The following is a 17487-nucleotide window of genomic DNA, read 5'->3' as shown; positions in this document are numbered from 1 at the left end:
ATCTGATACATGTATCTGTATGCAGATTATCCTGACGTCACAATAATTAATCTCACATTTTTATACGATCTTAAAATTTTGGCGGTCGTATAATTATATGACATTGTCGTTGTCGTCCGAATATATTTGGTTTCCAACTGTTCAAGCTGCGCCCCAAATTTTATTGTTCATTCCTTAAAAAAATCAATAATTTCTGTATGATTATTGAGTCTCATTACTGCAACACAAACCTAAATGCTTGTTTCCACTACAGGGTTCTCATTAAGAATTTTTTAAGGCGAGTCCAGGGTCTTGTAATTTTTTGCCAAGGGGCGGGGGGCGCCTGGAGTCCAACAGTGAGAAGATGACATTTTCTGCTATATAATTTATTATTCCAGTTTTCATGACAAAATAGGCCACGAAAATCACATCACATTTAGATTATTTTTTTATTTTTGTAATAAAATGATGATGTATGTACTCAGTTTACAGCATCCCTTTTGAGAGTTATATCCCCTTGAAGCAATTTCTTTTATTTGCATTTTTCTTCAAAAGTGTTAAAGATAGAAATGATTTGAAAATGGCAGCATGTACAAGAACAGATGGCAATGTTAATAAACATAAACAATTATTTTGTTATCAACCCTTATAAGGATTTATTTCCCATTTTACAATCTTGATGCATCTTTACTCACCAGTTTTGAAAATGACGAGTTCAGACAGACATTCATAAGTACAGGACTCATGGACTTGCCTTTGTCAGAACCCTGCCACAATCATTTTTTAGGGATGGTAATCAATCATTAATTTATTTTTAGGTGATATGATGAATGTCCTAGGACGAGCTAATGCCCATAATATAGATCTGAACCGTAACTTTCCTGACCAGTTTGAAAAAACATCAATTAACAATCATCAAGAACCAGAAACTGTTGCAGTAATGCATTGGGTTCACTCCTTACCATTTGTTTTGTCTGCCAATTTACATGGTGGCTCTCTTGTGGCTAATTTTCCTTTCGATGATACAAAGGAAGGAACAACAACATACAGCAAGTCAGCAGATGATGCCACATTTATTCAGATTTCAGAGGCATACTCACTGGTAGGTAATCAGTAAGTAAGCAGATGATACAACATTTAATTAGATTTCAGAGGCATACTCACTGGTAGGTAATCAGTAAGTCAGCAGTTGATGCAACATTTATTTAGATTTCAGAGGCATACTCATTGGTAGGTAATCAGTAAGTCAGCAGATGATGCCACATGTACATTGTATTCAGATTTCAGAGGTACATTGTATACTCTTTGGTAGGTAATCAGTAAGTCAGCAGTTGATGCAACATTTATTCAGATTTCAGAGGCATACTCACTGGTTGGTAATCAGTAAGTTAGTAGATGATGCCACATTTATTCAGATTTCAGAGACATACTCACTGGTAGGTAATCAATGATGCCATATTTATTCAGATTTCAGATGCATAATCACTGGTAGGTAATCAGTAAGTCTTCAGATGATACCACATGTATTCAGATTTCAGAGGCATACTCACTGGTAGGTAATCAGTAAATCAGCAGATGATGCCACATTTATTTAGATTTCAGAGGCATACTCACTGGTAGGTAATCAGTAAGTCTTCAGATGATACCACATGTATTCAGATTTCAGAGGCATACTCTTTGGTAGGTAATCAGTAAGTCAGTAGATGATGCCACATGTATTCAGATTTTATAGGCATATTCACTGGTAGGTAATCCGTAAGTCAGCAGATGATACCATATGTATTCAGATTTCAGAGGCATACTCACTGGTAGGTTATCAGTAAGTGTGCAGATGATGCCACATTTACCCGGTATTCAGATTTTGGAGGCATACTCACTGGTAGGTTATCAGTAAGTCATTATATTTTCATGTATTTTAATTCATGGTTTTGATCAAGTCATGATCAGCATACAAGCCTATAGAAAATTGGACTTCATTGAGCATTTAAATTTGTGGTTTAACCATATGAAATATGGCTTTATACATGTATAACAATGATTGATTAAGGAAAATAGTTAGCAATATTTATTGCATAGATTGAAAATCTTGGATGAGTTCAATATTTCTTTTAATCAAAATCAATAAAAAGTTAAAGCTAAAGTTTTTGAATTTAACAATAGAGTAATATTATTCCTTCAAAGAAACTTTTTAAGTATAACTTAAGTATAGATTAATTTTGCAGTTGCTTTACCAAATAACAGCAATTTGAAAATTATTTTAATTATTCTTTATAATTTCTAAAGGAATATAAGTTGCATATTCAATTACAAAGCCAAATTTTTATTTTACAGGCCCATTCCACAATGCATTCAGGCCATCCATGCCCTTCCACAAGTAGGGAATACTTCAAAGATGGAATTACTAATGGAGCCAAATGGTATAATGTAGCAGGTGAGAATAGACATACTATCATTATGAGTTAGAAAAAACTGATAGCTTTTAATCATAAAATTGTGGTTAGAACTCAGGCTAAAGCTAAAGTAAAAAAAATTTTCGGTCAGACTGACAGTTGATTTTTTTTCTTCAGAAAACTGTCAATGACTTTAAAAATAGGAAATTTCAAAGATTATAAATTAAGAAATGTTTGCCTGCATTCAATTTTATGATTGTTGAAAAAAGGATAATGTGACATTAATTATTGTTATTTCATGAATTGCTGCTACTGTGAATTCATTTATTTTAATGGGTATCAATATTTGCAGATTGAGGAAAAAATATGCTGTTTATCATTTGGGGTGAACACTTATTCATGACAATCCCTACTGACTTGGCACTATCTAAAAGTGTTTTCGACTTGTCTAACAGACCTATACCAATGGAAAAGCTGCAAAATCTTTAAACAGAGAGGCAAAAGATACCTAAGGGACATTCAACTCATTAGTCAAAAACAAAACAGACAATGCCATGTCAAAAAAACGCAAAAATGATCAAAAGGCAAACAACAGTACACAAAACACAACATAGAATACTAGAGACTGAGCAACACGAACCCCATTAAAAACTGGAGGTGATCTCAGGTGTTCTGGAAGGGTAAGCAGAATTTAAATTACTAATACAATCTTTACTTGATAGGTGGCATGCAGGATTGGAATTACCTCAACACTAACTGTTTCGAGATCACAATAGAACTTGGCTGCTATAAATATCCCTGGACTAAAGATCTCAAGTCTTATTGGACTGCCAATAAATATGCCTTACTGGTGTTTATGGGACAGGTAAGTGGATATTTAAAGGTAGCTAACAGTTCAGGTCATAGCGGACGTTAAAATATCAAATATGATTCAAAAGAGATGTCGGATATACGTCAATGAGACAGCAATCCAAGGAGAAAAACAACACAATTTGACATATCTTAGAAGTCAAGAAACAGTTTTCATCAATAGACAAATTTCTATATCATTTGTCAAGCTCTTAAAATCCAAAAATTTAGACGAGTAGGTTGTAACAACATACTGTTATTGTTTGGTCAGAAGTGTATTATAACATTATAGTTTTAATCAAAAACATATCATTCATTCTTAATAAGGTATCTTTTAAGATGGAAATACTTTAGTATATATATAGGGTGGGAAAATGAATGGCTATTGTTTAATATACACATGAAGATAAAGCAACATTAGCAACATATCTTTGAACAGGATTTTCTTTCTTCTTTTAAATTTTTCTTCATTATTTTTTGTAAATATTATACAGATGCAAATTTTGTAACCAGATGACATTTTCTCCATCTTATATGTTAAGGTTAGAACTTCATATGATCATGAAAAAGAAAACCAGCTTTATATCAAACTTACCCAATGTTTTATTTATAGATTACAAAAAAAAATCCAAAAAGGGAGATAACCTTAGTAAATTCTGTGTTGAATTAAAAAATCTTTCCTACATCTTGAAGTTGTTACACGATCTTCATTGATCAATTGTTTAATCCCTAAACTATGGCAAATGTTGAATGATTTAACGCAATGATCTGAAGTCAAACCTTATCTTGTAGATACATAAAGGTGTGAGAGGGTTCATCAAATCTAAAGATTCTGGTGAGCCAATAGCTAATGCTACCCTAATGGTGACTGGTATTGATCATGCTATAACTTCAGCAGAAGGTGGTGACTACTGGAGGTTACTCTCTCCAGGAACATATGAAATCACAGTCTCAGCACAGGGGTAAGTTATAAGGTGAAAGGAGCAAGGGAATTGTGACTACTGGAGGTTACTCTCCATTACAACATATGTAATCACTGCCTCAGCCCAGGGGTAAGTTTTAAGGTGAAAGGAGAAAGGGGATTGTGACTACTGGAGGTTACTCTCCATTACAACATATGTAATCACTGCCTCAGCCCAGAAGTAAGTTATAAGGTGAAAGGAGAAAGGGGATTGTGACTACTGGAGGTTACTCTCCATTACAACATATGTAATCACTGCCTCAGCCGAGGGGTAAGTGAAAGGAGAAAGGGGATTGTGACTACTGGAGGTTACTCTCCATTACAACATATTATAATATAATATAACATAATTATAACATATTATAATATGTAATCACTGCTTCAGCCCAGGGGTAATTTATAAGGAGAAAGGAGATTGTGACTACTTGAGGTTACTCTTCATAGCAACATATGCAATCACTGCCACAGCCCAGGGGTAAGTTATAAGGTGAAAGAAGCAAGGAGATTATGGCTACTTGAGGTTACTCTCCATAGCAACATATGTAATCTGTCTTTCCTCAGCCTGAATCACATTGCTCTGATTTTCATGAAATTGCATATCACAACTTTTTTTGCAGTAAAATATGTTTGATGTTAAATATCAGCTGCTTGACCCAATTTGAAACCTTTTTATGCTCCAGCAACTGAAAGTTGGGGGGCATATTGTTTTACCCCTGTTCGTCCGTCTGTTCGTCCATTGTGACGTCCGTCCCATTATGGGTATATAGCTATTCCAGATAATTCCTCCTACAGTGTGAATGCTAGGAATTTTTCACTTTGCTGGCTGTTTGTACATATATTGAAGGTGTGCATGTGGTCAGGGTTTTGATTTTTATCAATATTTGCTCTTTTGGGAGATAGTTGAACTTTGTCATTTTTGGAGTATATACTTGCATAAGAGGTGCATAGCTATTCCAGATAACTCCTCCTACAGTTTGAATGCTAGGAAGTTTTCACTTTGCTGGCTGTTTGTACATATATTGAAGGTGTGCATGTGGTCAGGGTTTTGATTTTTATTAATATTTGCTCTTTTGGGAGATAGTTGAACTTTGTCATTTTTGGAATATATACTTGCATATAAGAGGTGCATAGCTATTCCAGATAACTCCTCCAGGAGTCCTCCTACAGTGAACCATAGACCTATGTGCTCCCATGCTCATTTTTGTGTATTTTAAAATAACCCTTTGCATCTGCAGGGGCATTATTTGTGTCTCCAAGACACAATAATATCTTTAAGAAAGTCCTACATTGACTTTGTTATAATACAGTTACTTCAGAGTGGAGTGCGGGGGCATCACTTTGTCTAGTTGAATTTAATCTCTGAGAAAAAAACCCACTTTAAATGACTACTGTGGATTCATTATTATTTTCGTTAGCTACCAATCTTCATGGGTTTAGTGGATACATATGAACCAAGAATTTAAATGTTCAACGAATAACAAATATTCTATATATAGGCTTGTATGCAAATATTGGTAAAACCACGAAATCAAGTATCTATGAAAATGGAAGATTTCTTTAATCCACGAAAATTGGAACCCACGAAAATAAATGAATTCACGGTACCTCAAATCATTTTAATATGATATTTGTTACCTTTGGGTTAGTTATTAAACAAGTCTGATTAATAATTATTCTCTCTGACAAAGCAGAATACACCTACACCCTAATGGCACTTATAAGTTGACTATAATAGAGTAAGCATTAGTAAAAATGTAACTAGTAATCTATTATAAATATATCAAATCAAAATATTGGATAAGGAACAGATTACAGCAGTCTTAAAGTACAAAGAAGAAAATTAAGATGGTCTTATAAAGTGGAATGTAAAAAGAACTGTAAAGAAGACTTAAAATTTATTTACAAAAATATCAACAACAAAAAAGATAAAGGTGAAAAAGACTAACTCATTTTGGGTAATACTCTTAAGAGGGAACTGCTTAGTATTGTGATTGATAAATAAAGTGATGTCAAATAAATGGAATAAAATGATTTTAATGTTTTCTGGTTTGTGTATCCGTTCGTTCGTCTGTCCGTCCGTTCGTCTGTCCGTCCGTTCGTCTGTCCCGCTTCAGGTTAAAGTTTTTGGTCAAGGTAGTTTTTGATGAAGCTGAAGTCCAATCAACTTGAAACTTAGTACACATGTTCCCTATGATATGATCTTTCTAATTTTAATGCCAATTTTACGGTCCACTGAACATAAAAAATGATAGTGTGAGGGGGGAATCTGTGTACTATGGACACATTCTTGTTATTTTGGTGTTCAGATAAAGAAATTACCCACAGTGCTTTGCATACTGAAGCAGCCAATTGCAAACTCAATTAGATTTTTAAAAATCTTTTTAGTTTCCTCTAACATTCATATTTAAGTGTACCTATAAAGCCCTTAAGATTACACCCCAAATAACCCTCAAAGATATCAGTAATTTATAATTGTAAAATTTTTATTCACTCCAAGAATGTAATTGTAATTTCAGATATTCATCACAAAAGCAACAAGTAGTTGTCACATTTGATGCTGCTATTTATGTGAACTTTACTTTGGAGAAAGATTCCATTATATCATGGTCCAAAGAAAAAGACTTTGACATCAAAGATAATATAGAAAATACTAAATATCTGAGTCATACAGAAATGGACACTGAACTTGAAAAATTAGCCAATGAAAATAAAGCAATTATGGAATATAAAATTATTGAGAAGTCTCCCAAAGGAAACTCTATACCATTGGTTCACCTTTCTTTAAATCTGACCAATCATGAAGCTGGAAAACCTCATGTCCTTCTGATTGGTGGTCTCCATGGTAATGAGACTGTTGGTGCAGAGTTGTTGATGAGATTTGTCAGACATCAGATAACAGGTATGTTTAAGCTATTAAGTCATTCAAGATAAATGCTATGTTACTCACAGACCATTTCAACATGATTCATCAGGGACAACATCAAACCTTTTTATTTTTGGTTATATGATATGAATAGATAGCAGACGGTAACAACTCCTACTTCTTCTGTCAAAAGATAAAAGACCGTAACTAACTAACCTGAAGTCCTGAACCAATAGTCTGCTGCACATCCAATGACTGTTTCTAAAAGAAACTTGCCAGAGAAAATCTCCTTGATGCTTATACATACCTACATGTATAACTCATACCTTGTTTTTATCTTGTAGGTATTAAAAAGTATTAAAAAATTGTAAAATTTTACATACCAATTTTAGTTTTGGTTCTTAGCATTGTGTATGAGTTTCATAAAATTTTCATGAGGCAAACTTAAGTTAGAATGTGGAAACAAAAATGGGAGGGACAGAAGGACGGTCAAGCCAAGGGTCCCGTTGCCTAAGGCGGGGTTTTAAAAAATTTATACAGTATTACATAGTAATCAGTGTACAGCATTCATTGAATTTCAGAATCTGCTGAAAATGCTGAAATTGACCATTTTTGTTTTTTGTGAAAAGTTGCCAATATCAAAAAGTAAATCAATATTACGAAGACAGATGTGACTTAATGTAAAGTTTAATCAGGTAAAAGAAACATTTTGTGCTATTTTGATTAATTTACTTTGATATCAACCATTTATATAAAACAGTCATAGCTAGTGACCTTAAAATTTATTTTATACATTTCAGGATACAATAAGAAAAACAATGAAACCTTGTCAATGTTCAATGAGTTTCATATCCACATTATACCTCACCTTGATGTGGACAATGTAGATACAAACCCAGATTGTAAAACTGATGTCAGTCTTGATACAATGACACATGTAAATTTGACGGTAAGTATCAGTGATTGTATAATTGTCTCATTATTAATAGGTTAGTAAATATAAAAATAAGAAGATGTGGTATGATTGCCAATGAGACAACTCTCCACCAGAGACCAAATGACATGAAGTAACAACTATAGGTCATGGTATGACAATGTACAACAATGAGCAAAACCCATACCACATAGTCAGCCATACTAGGCCCCGAAATGACATATGTAAAACAATTCAAACGAGAAAACTAACGGTCTGATTTATATATGAAAAACAATGAACAGTAAACTATACTTTGGGTAAACTCAAGAGTTCAAGATATTTTCTCATAATCATTGATAATTGGTACTTTTGTCTCTGGTGTGATGAAAATTGCTGCATATAAGACTGAGCTATTAATTTTTGGATCCATCTATTGTGCAACAATTGCAATAATGAGTTCACGTAAAAATTTCTGTATTTAAGATACTGCTTTATTGTATAAAACCATTTTACTCACAAGAGGTTTTGTAGAAAAGTACCCAACAATTTGAGAAAAGTTAATTTACATCTATCAAGAAAATGTATATCATTTTTGATATTGGGAAGTTGATAAAAGTTAAGCAATCATTTCTTAAAATTTGTCAATACTTTGGAAGACAAATGAGTTTGATATTTTATCTCTTTTCAGAGTCATGTTGTTAATATCCTGCTGAGCCAGATGAAAGAACATAAATTTAGTACAGTTTTAAGTTTAGATAGTGGAGGACTTTTTATGGTGTAAGTAAATGCTGGAAAAGTTAAATGTTTATTTTGTATATAGCAAAGTATTTAATAGTAATTACTTTGTTATATTTATAGATTATTTGTTGTTTTAAAAATAAGAGGGAGGTTCTCTACTACAATCTCATATAAGGGTGATAGATCTAAGACGAGATGTAGCTGAGAAACTTCTTAGAGTTTGAAAGACCATTGATAATCTGTTTATTGCTATTTTCTGAGGCAACATCAAGGCTAATGTTAGCTAATGATGTCATCACATTCTCACTCTACTCAACTGGGAAAAACCCATCTCAGACAAGTAGTTTGAGATGGAAAATTTTCATACAAAAAGATCAAGGAAAATTTATGAAACTACAATAAAAGGCAGATATTGATTTCTTTGCTAACTTTATTCACAACTTGTGTAGACTTTGGGGGATTAAACTTAACACCTGTTAATTGTTGAAGATTGTGATTGTTTGTTGACCTTCAAATGCCTCTCTGGTTTCATTGTGTTGATGAGTTGCTCACTCATTGTCATATACCCACATGCTGAGGTGGTGTAAAGCAAACAACTATCAATCATATACCCACATCTTATATTCATAGTCATATTTTAGAAACTGTTATGTATTGCAAAATGCATCAATTTTCTAGAAAAAAAATGGACTGTTAATGTTTATTCAGCTTTTTCTTGAATATGATTTGTAATGACAGCAGTGGCAAGTTCTCATGTTCTCAAGCAATTACCAAAGATTCAATAATAACCAATGACCACAATGTATACCCTTTCAGATTACCATGGCAACAAAGTAGAGATGGGGTAGCAGTGACCCCAGATGATGAAATATTTCAGTTACTAAGTCGAGGTTACACAGAAGCTTATCCAGACATGTATAAAACAGGTGTCTGTAAAACATCTAGATCACATGGAATATTCCATGGTGCTGATTTTGGAACAGGATCAACAGGAGTCTTGGATAAAATGTACATGGATTACCACAGTTATATGGTATGTAGTTATATTTATATCACAGGTTACCATAGCAATATGATCTGTCACTTTGATAGACTATTTTCATATTTGATAGTGACTTTTGACTTCAGAGTATATTATTTTTTCAGCAGGTTACTTACTCTGTGGTAGGACTTTCTAGTTCTCAGTCAAGTTAGAGCAACTAATAGAAGAAAAATCATACTTACAATTGGTGCAAATTTGGGAAACAAATAACTATTTTCCGATGATTTTGTCGTGTATAGAAAACATAAAACAGTTAATTTCTAATATTTGTCAAAATTTTCTTGGCATCAGTGACAGGGAATGATCATTTATGTTCCAGTATACAAATTACCTCATTGGTCATGTTACGGTGAAGTTTATGCTCCTAACCAAATAAATGATCAGATCACAAAGATTCTTTTGCAGTTTTAGCAGATTTTCTTTTAAGTAAAAGATGCTTGAAGGCATTCAGCAATTATATGTATGACAAAATTCAGAAATATAAATTTGATCTTGGACAGACTAATGATTTGAAAATATCTGAAGGATGTTACTTAATAGATTTATCATGCTTTACTGATTTGTAATTTTGATTATAAGTCCATTCTTTTAACAATAAGATTCAGAAAACTAAATGCACTAACTTATCAGATAAATAATTTCTTGATTTGACTGTTTTTTTTGTAGTTTTTGAATCGAAATGACCATAAAGTGGTCTTTTCCTTTTGACAACTAATTTGACCCACTTTTCATTTCAAACTCACGTATCATGTTTTATTTTCTAATAGGTGTCTGCACATATAAGTTGTTGTCGAGTACCAACAGGGAACCAGTTAGGTCATATTTGGATGTCTAATTACCAGTCAATGATGAATTTTATACACAGGTCAAAACAAGGTAAGTCAGAGGTCAATGGTTTTTAAGTCTAATTTTATTATACAATTGATTTTAGCCAGATGAAAACTACTGATTGATGGAAATTTCATTTTTGCAAAAACCAGGTAGAAGAATACAGCTATTTTTGGTTTATTTTTCATTTTAAAGTCTGAAATACTGAAATAATATAAACATTCTGTCCTTTAAAATACAGGTCAAATAGACAATATCTTTCTAAAGTGGGTTGATTTACACTAGTTTGACCCTAAATATGAAATGCTACAATACCAAGTACTGAAATGAAAAAAACAATTATGTCTGTTTGGGTCAGTTACAAAATGTATCTAACAAATAGAACCTTGGTAATGCCAAAACACATATTTAACACAGGTTGCAGGCACTGTTATTTATGTGTTTTGGCATAAAAAATGAAAACAACACATTATTAATTTCATGGGTCCGGAGCACTTTTCGAATTCATCTAAGGTCAACTTTGCCTGAGGGAGTTGAAACCTAAGTTTCTTTGTAATTTCAAAATTAATAAACTGACAATTTTATAAAGTTTGTTATAAATCATGTCAGTACCCAAGTACTGTCAGACTACTGAACTAATGATACCCTCTGGGACTAATAGTCCAACAGCAGAGGTATCAACCCAGTGCTGTAAAACCTACTTTTTATTTGTCTTAAATTTGTTTCCGCTGATACACGTATTTAATATGCCGGCAACTGAGCTATTGTGTTTAGAGACCTTTTTATGTCAGTTTTCTCTCTATTAGATAATGTATCTGTTTGAATGCTATTTTGTATATTAAACATTGATTTCAGGTGTATATGGGATTGTATATGATGATAAACGTAAACCAATCAGTGGAGCTACAGTTAAAATAAATGAAAAAGAGGCTGTTTTATCAACCAATGAAATGGGAGAGTTTTATTCCATTATGACAGAGGGAAAACACAACCTTGAAGTAGCAGCCCCAGGTTTGTATGAATTATTTTACATATATACATGTACCTATTAAATGTAGCAACTTTACTATATATCAAAGAATCTAGGGTTTTAAATCAAAAATACTTTGAATTTTTAAATAAAAATGATTAATTAATGAATAATTGAAAATAATTATTGATAAAGTAAGGTGACAACTGCTTTCGCTTCATTAAATGGTTAATACATTTGTCACGGAATTTCTTTGTTTTGATTAGTTAAATCTAAAACCTTTTCTTATTGGTCACAAAAGAACAATGAATTATATTGGACTAACTTTTAGGTAAATAGTAGTACTCACCTGTAATTTTCACTTACAGATAACATCAGAACAGCAGGTAGTCCAGTTTTTTAATGACTTAAAATTTTTATGTAAACTTATTTTGTTTTTTGTTTGTCTTATTCTATAGTTGAAACGTGAATCAGCTAAATGGAACTTGTTTAGTGAACAGGTTGTCGTTTGTTCATTTTTTCATTGATTGTATTGTTTGTATTTTAGATTTTTTGCTTTTGCGTCGTTGAGCGATTTTATATATTGAAATTGTATTATATTTTATTTATTTGTTTCTTATTACTTTCTTTACATCATTTTTATATGGATTTCCGGAGAAGAAAAGTGGCAACGATAGATTATAAAAAAAAAATTTATGAATTTGGAACATCTAATACAGGAGAAGTTTTATACTATATTGACATTTGAAAAATGAACAGAGATTTTTCATATAAACAGATCTGCTAAAAATAGATTTCCTGTAATATATATTTTTTACTGTATTCAATTTTTCATTGAAATATTTTATCATCTTAACATCCACTTATGTTTCATTGCTTCAAAGATTTAATTTTAAAGCAAGTAATTTAAAATCAGAATGTTCAATGCTGAAAACTTTTTTTAAGCAAATTCATTCTATTGATATTTTTTAAAAGTTCTGAAATGTCATAAGTGTCTTGTGAATATTACAGGATTTGAACCTCAAACACAGCAGATAATAATTAAACCATACAGCACATCAAAGATAATGATTGATTTAAATAAAGAAGTACAGAAAATAGATTACCACAGACCATTAGAGATGATGTCAGCTCTCAGGAATGTCACCAAAAACTGTTCTACTATCATGACGTTAGAGAGGTAAGAGCCTGGTCAGGGTGTCATAAAAGATCATGTGATTTATGACCAGTAATAATTTTTAACATTTGCTAAGTAAGTGTTCTTAAGTCCTTAAGCCTTTTGTGAAATACAGGCTATATGTGGTAGCTAGCAGAGAATGAGGTGAAGCTGAGGTTGACAATGTTTTTTCGAGGGGTACCAATCTGCTCTATCACCCTCTCAGCTGTGTGTTATTTAATTTATTATACTGAATGTTCTATTATCATTGTCTTTTGCAGTAGAACTTGAGCATTGTCCTTTTTTATCGATGTAGATTTAATTCATTGTCCTTTAAATTATCAGTTTACAATCTGCACATGAAGGTGACATTCGAAAAAATGAGCCATGGGAAAGAGTAAATTATCTCCCTCGTATTAGCCAATCAAAATCTTGCATTTTAACGTGAAGAATAATAATATGAACTGTCTTGAAGATTAGTTTGATGTGATATAAAGTTTAGTATTTAACTAACACAACCCAAAGGGCTGACTACAAAGGAGTAGTAAAAGGGTCACATTATTTCTCCCATCTGGTCTGTTGTGCTTTGCATTATATATAATTATGCAGCCATGTCAGATTGGTCAGAGAAAACTGTTAGATGCATACCATTTAAAGCAACAACAAAAAATGGGAGACATAAGTAAATTGATGAGAAATGTGGATCTTGAAAGAATATCAATTTTATTTTATGAATTTTATTTTTAGCCTTGGTAAAACAGAAGAAAAGAGAGATGTATTGATGTTGAATATAGGCCACAATGATAACAAAGTGAAATTTGTATCACATGTTTTGATGTTAGCTGGTATCCATGGAAATGAAGCAGTCGGTCCTGAACTTTTGCTGCAAATTGCTATTGATATATGTGAAAATAATGGAAAAGATTTTATGATTTCTAAGGTTTGTATTTAGAGTTATAAATACCGAAACATTGATTGATGTAACCAAACAGAAAAGATTTTTATGAATTTGCATTAGAATTATAGAGATACACTATATTTTGTTGTGCTTAAAAACTTTAACTTTGTTATAATAGATATTATGAATACAGAACTTAAAAAAGCAAACATAAATTTTTGCCTGTAAGGCATCTATATATTGTGTGCGCGTAACCATATAGTTAGACTAAAAAAAAAATTATAAAATCAAAAATGAACAATAAAAAATAAGAGAATAGGTAAAATAAATGGGCAAGAATTCGAAATGCCACAATGACAAAGGAAAATTTGGCTTTTAAAACTTTCTGTAAAAATGACACATTGAATGTAGAAACAGATTGTACATTTAATTAGGAAGTCATTATTTACAATTGTTTCAGATGTTTGATACAATGGAACTACACATTGTGCCCATGTTAAACCCAGATGGTGCCAGGATAGCCACTGCTGGACAGTGTTCTGGTGAACATGGTGTCACTAATGGCAGAAATATTGATCTTAATACTAACTTTCCAAGTAAGTAACTTCTGGTATTTGTAAAAGATAAATGTTAATCATAGGGTCACCATGATTAAAATAGTTAGACTGAACAAATTAGTCAGGAACCTCTGGCCTTTGTTAGTCTTGTATGTTTTTGAAATTTTAGTTCATTTATATATTTCAAAGTTTAGTGTGATGTCCATTTTCTATGAACTAGTACACATTATTGTTTAGGGGCCGGCTGAAGCCCGCCTCCTTGTGCAGGATTTTCTCGCTGTATTGAAAACCAATTGGTGGCCTTGGACTGTTTTCTGCTCTTTGGTCGGGTTGTTGTCTCTATGAGGCATTCCCCATTTCCATTCTCAATTTTATTATTAATCAATATGAAGAAAACAAAGTTATATTAGATGAACATATCTTATACCTCTATTCACTCCTCCATTAGAAATATTGTCCCTTTCTGTCATTTTTCTAAACACTGTTCTTCCCCCCTTTTCTATTATTAGTATAACATCCAATAATGAACTTTATTTAGTGTATTTTATTCATTAAATTTATTCTTATTTCATACATAGTTTCTGTCATGCCTGAGTTCATCTTTGTGTAAATAAATAATGTTGAGATATAGATTGAGTTCAATTTCACATTCCATTTCTGTTGACCCTTTTTTTTACAGACCAACCTTTTGAATTTTGCAGCAGACAGCTGGCATGAGTGTCATTTTAACACATTTAGCTAAAGATATTCTTAAGATTGAATAAGTCCAGTATTCTCTTTTCATACATTCCTCAAATTTAAGAAGGAAAAACATTAAGATATTCATTTATATTGGTTAAAGGAAAATTGTACTGAATTAAAAATGTTAATAAGAATGTTTGCCATTTAAATGACAGTAAATGTAGACATTGTTCATATATTTTTTTTCAAAAACTGTTTTCCAATAGCAATGAAAACATTCAAAGAAATTGTTTGTTTAGTTGTATTTTGCCCTGTTAGCCTTAATTAGCTATTAATAAAAATAAAATTGAGAATGGAAATGGGGAATGTGTCAAAGAGACAACAACCCGACCATAGGGCAGACAACAGCCGAAGGCCACCAATGGGTCTTCAATGCAGCGAGAAACTCCCGCACCCGGAGGCGTCTTCAGCTGGCCCCTAAACAAATATGTATACTAGTTCAGTGATAATGGACGTCATACTAAACTCCAAATTATACACAAGAAACTAAAATTAAAAAAGATACAAGACTAACAAAGGCTAGAGGCTCCTGACTTGGGACAGGCGCAAAAATGCGGCGGGGTTAAACATGTTTTTTGAGATCTCAACCCTCCCCCTATACCTCTAGCCAATGTAGAAAAAACAAACGTACAACAGTACGCACAGTAAAACTCAGTTTAAGAGAAGTCCGAGTCCGATGTCAGAATAGGAAACAAAAGAAAATAAACAAAATGACAATAATACATAGATAACAACAGACTACTAGCAGTTACTGACATGCCAGCTCCAGACCTCAATTAAACTGATTGAAAGATTATGTCTTCATCATATGAATATCAGGCACAATCCCTCCTGTTAGGGGTTTAGTATTATACCATCATAAAATATATGAGAAGAATATAACCCATGTCATGCCAACAACTTGTTTTTAGAATAATTATGTTTAATTCCGATGCAAAGACTTATAATAGAGTATGTAGTCTTGATGGACTTTTACAAACATTTTTAACATTTTTACAAAACACATAGAAAATGAAAGGATATGGAGTAAATGTACATGGGACAAAATCGCACACAATACATAGAAAACATAGAAAATTATCAATGAACAGGGCTTTTATTCCTGTTTTTCATTTTGACATTGATGTAGGGTCTTCAACAATGAACGAATCATTCATACACTACAACAAGGTCAAGACTGCCCCTAGCGTCGACTTAACAGCATTTACTCAAAAGCGTGTTAGACTTTTTTTCACTGAAACCATACTTCATTCACATCTGTATTTGTAATAAACACTGGCTGAACAGCATAAGTAGGTCAACTACTGTATCACTAGTCTGTCAACACTTAGGTTGTGAGTTTGAAAACCGCAAGAGGCAGGTGCGTTCGATTCCAATCTTAATTGAATAGGATTGTCCTTTTTCTGGCAAAAGATCGTGGTTCTCTCCTGGCAATCCAGCTTCCTCCACCAATAAAAAATGACCGCCACAAAATAACCAATAGTGCTGAAAGTGGCATTAAACACCAATCAATCAAATAACTAATATTTGTTTATTCACGAGTAACATTTCAATTCTATTTTCTATTTTAAGGTATGTACAGCAACAAGACAAGTGAGAGCCAGCGGGCTGTGGAGACCAAACTTTTAATGTCCTGGATGGAGAAACATAAACCTAGTGTCACCATTATACTCAACGGAGGATCTCAAATTATAACACACCCATACTACTCTAAAGGTCAAACAGGTTAGTTATCTCTACCACATACAAACACCACCTCTGTGCCACTATTATTTATAGGTTTTGTCCATTTTCTTTGAACTAGTACACATTTCTGTTTAGGAGCCAGCTGAATTCTATTTTTTATTTTCTATATGTATGTAAAATCTAAGATTATAAATCAGCTAGTTCATTTATATGATTTTTAGTTTAAAGCAACTATATGCACAGGATTTATTTGTTTTTACACAGTTTTGATTTAGAAGAAAAACCGACATGGTTAGAAAATAATTACTAAAGGATGAAGGATTTTCTCGCTGTGTTGAAGACCCATTGATGATGGCCTTAGGCTGTTTTCTGCTCTTTGGTCGGGTTGTTGTCTCTTTGACACATTCCCCATTTCCATTCTCAATTTTATTCATAATAAAGGAGAAGTTTATATTCAATTTGTTTGATATCAACTCAAGTTACTGTGGATTAATTATTATTCGCAGGATACAAAATTATGTGGATTTCATGGGTATAGCTGTACAACGAATTATATTGATTAACGAAGTTCAAGCTTTTATTATTAGCGGGATACCGATTTTGTGGATTTTGTGGTTAAAGCTTTACAAAGAATTTAAATGATCAACGACGTTTAAACTTACTATCAGCTTATATTCAAACTTGGACAAAACCACAAAATCAAATATCCACGAAAATATACACTCTTCCCTCAATCCATGAAAATTGGTAACCACGGTAATACACCACAGACATTTCAATTTCACAAATTTAAACCCCAATGCTTGATGAACATATCTCAGCTGTCAAAATTGGAGAAATATCATATTGCGCAAGAAGCAGTGATGGTACATGTATCTATTTTTCTATTGATATTTAGATGATTTTTACACTT

The 17487-nt window shown here is 32.5% G+C and overlaps 1 protein-coding gene across 1 annotated transcript in view; it reads left to right on the top strand.

Moving 5' to 3' along the window:
- The window catches only part of LOC127711030 (carboxypeptidase D-like), a 39369-nt gene that overhangs the window by 9697 nt on the left and 12185 nt on the right, over nucleotides 1–17487 (top strand). Inside the window, exons 6-19 of the mRNA XM_052216974.1 lie at nucleotides 798–1081; nucleotides 2311–2410; nucleotides 3092–3234; nucleotides 4011–4180; nucleotides 6696–7078; nucleotides 7843–7991; nucleotides 8647–8735; nucleotides 9513–9729; nucleotides 10506–10614; nucleotides 11422–11577; nucleotides 12548–12716; nucleotides 13440–13632; nucleotides 14051–14186; nucleotides 16461–16613. Coding sequence (XP_052072934.1) covers nucleotides 798–1081; nucleotides 2311–2410; nucleotides 3092–3234; nucleotides 4011–4180; nucleotides 6696–7078; nucleotides 7843–7991; nucleotides 8647–8735; nucleotides 9513–9729; nucleotides 10506–10614; nucleotides 11422–11577; nucleotides 12548–12716; nucleotides 13440–13632; nucleotides 14051–14186; nucleotides 16461–16613 — 2451 coding nt within the window. The remainder of the gene's footprint in view (nucleotides 1–797; nucleotides 1082–2310; nucleotides 2411–3091; nucleotides 3235–4010; nucleotides 4181–6695; nucleotides 7079–7842; nucleotides 7992–8646; nucleotides 8736–9512; nucleotides 9730–10505; nucleotides 10615–11421; nucleotides 11578–12547; nucleotides 12717–13439; nucleotides 13633–14050; nucleotides 14187–16460; nucleotides 16614–17487) is intronic.

The sequence above is a fragment of the Mytilus californianus genome, unplaced genomic scaffold (genome assembly GCF_021869535.1).
Source record: "Mytilus californianus isolate M0D057914Y unplaced genomic scaffold, xbMytCali1.0.p SCAF_8, whole genome shotgun sequence".
Lineage (NCBI taxonomy): Eukaryota > Metazoa > Mollusca > Bivalvia > Mytilida > Mytilidae > Mytilus > Mytilus californianus.
This window is presented reverse-complemented; position numbering and strand designations above follow the sequence as displayed.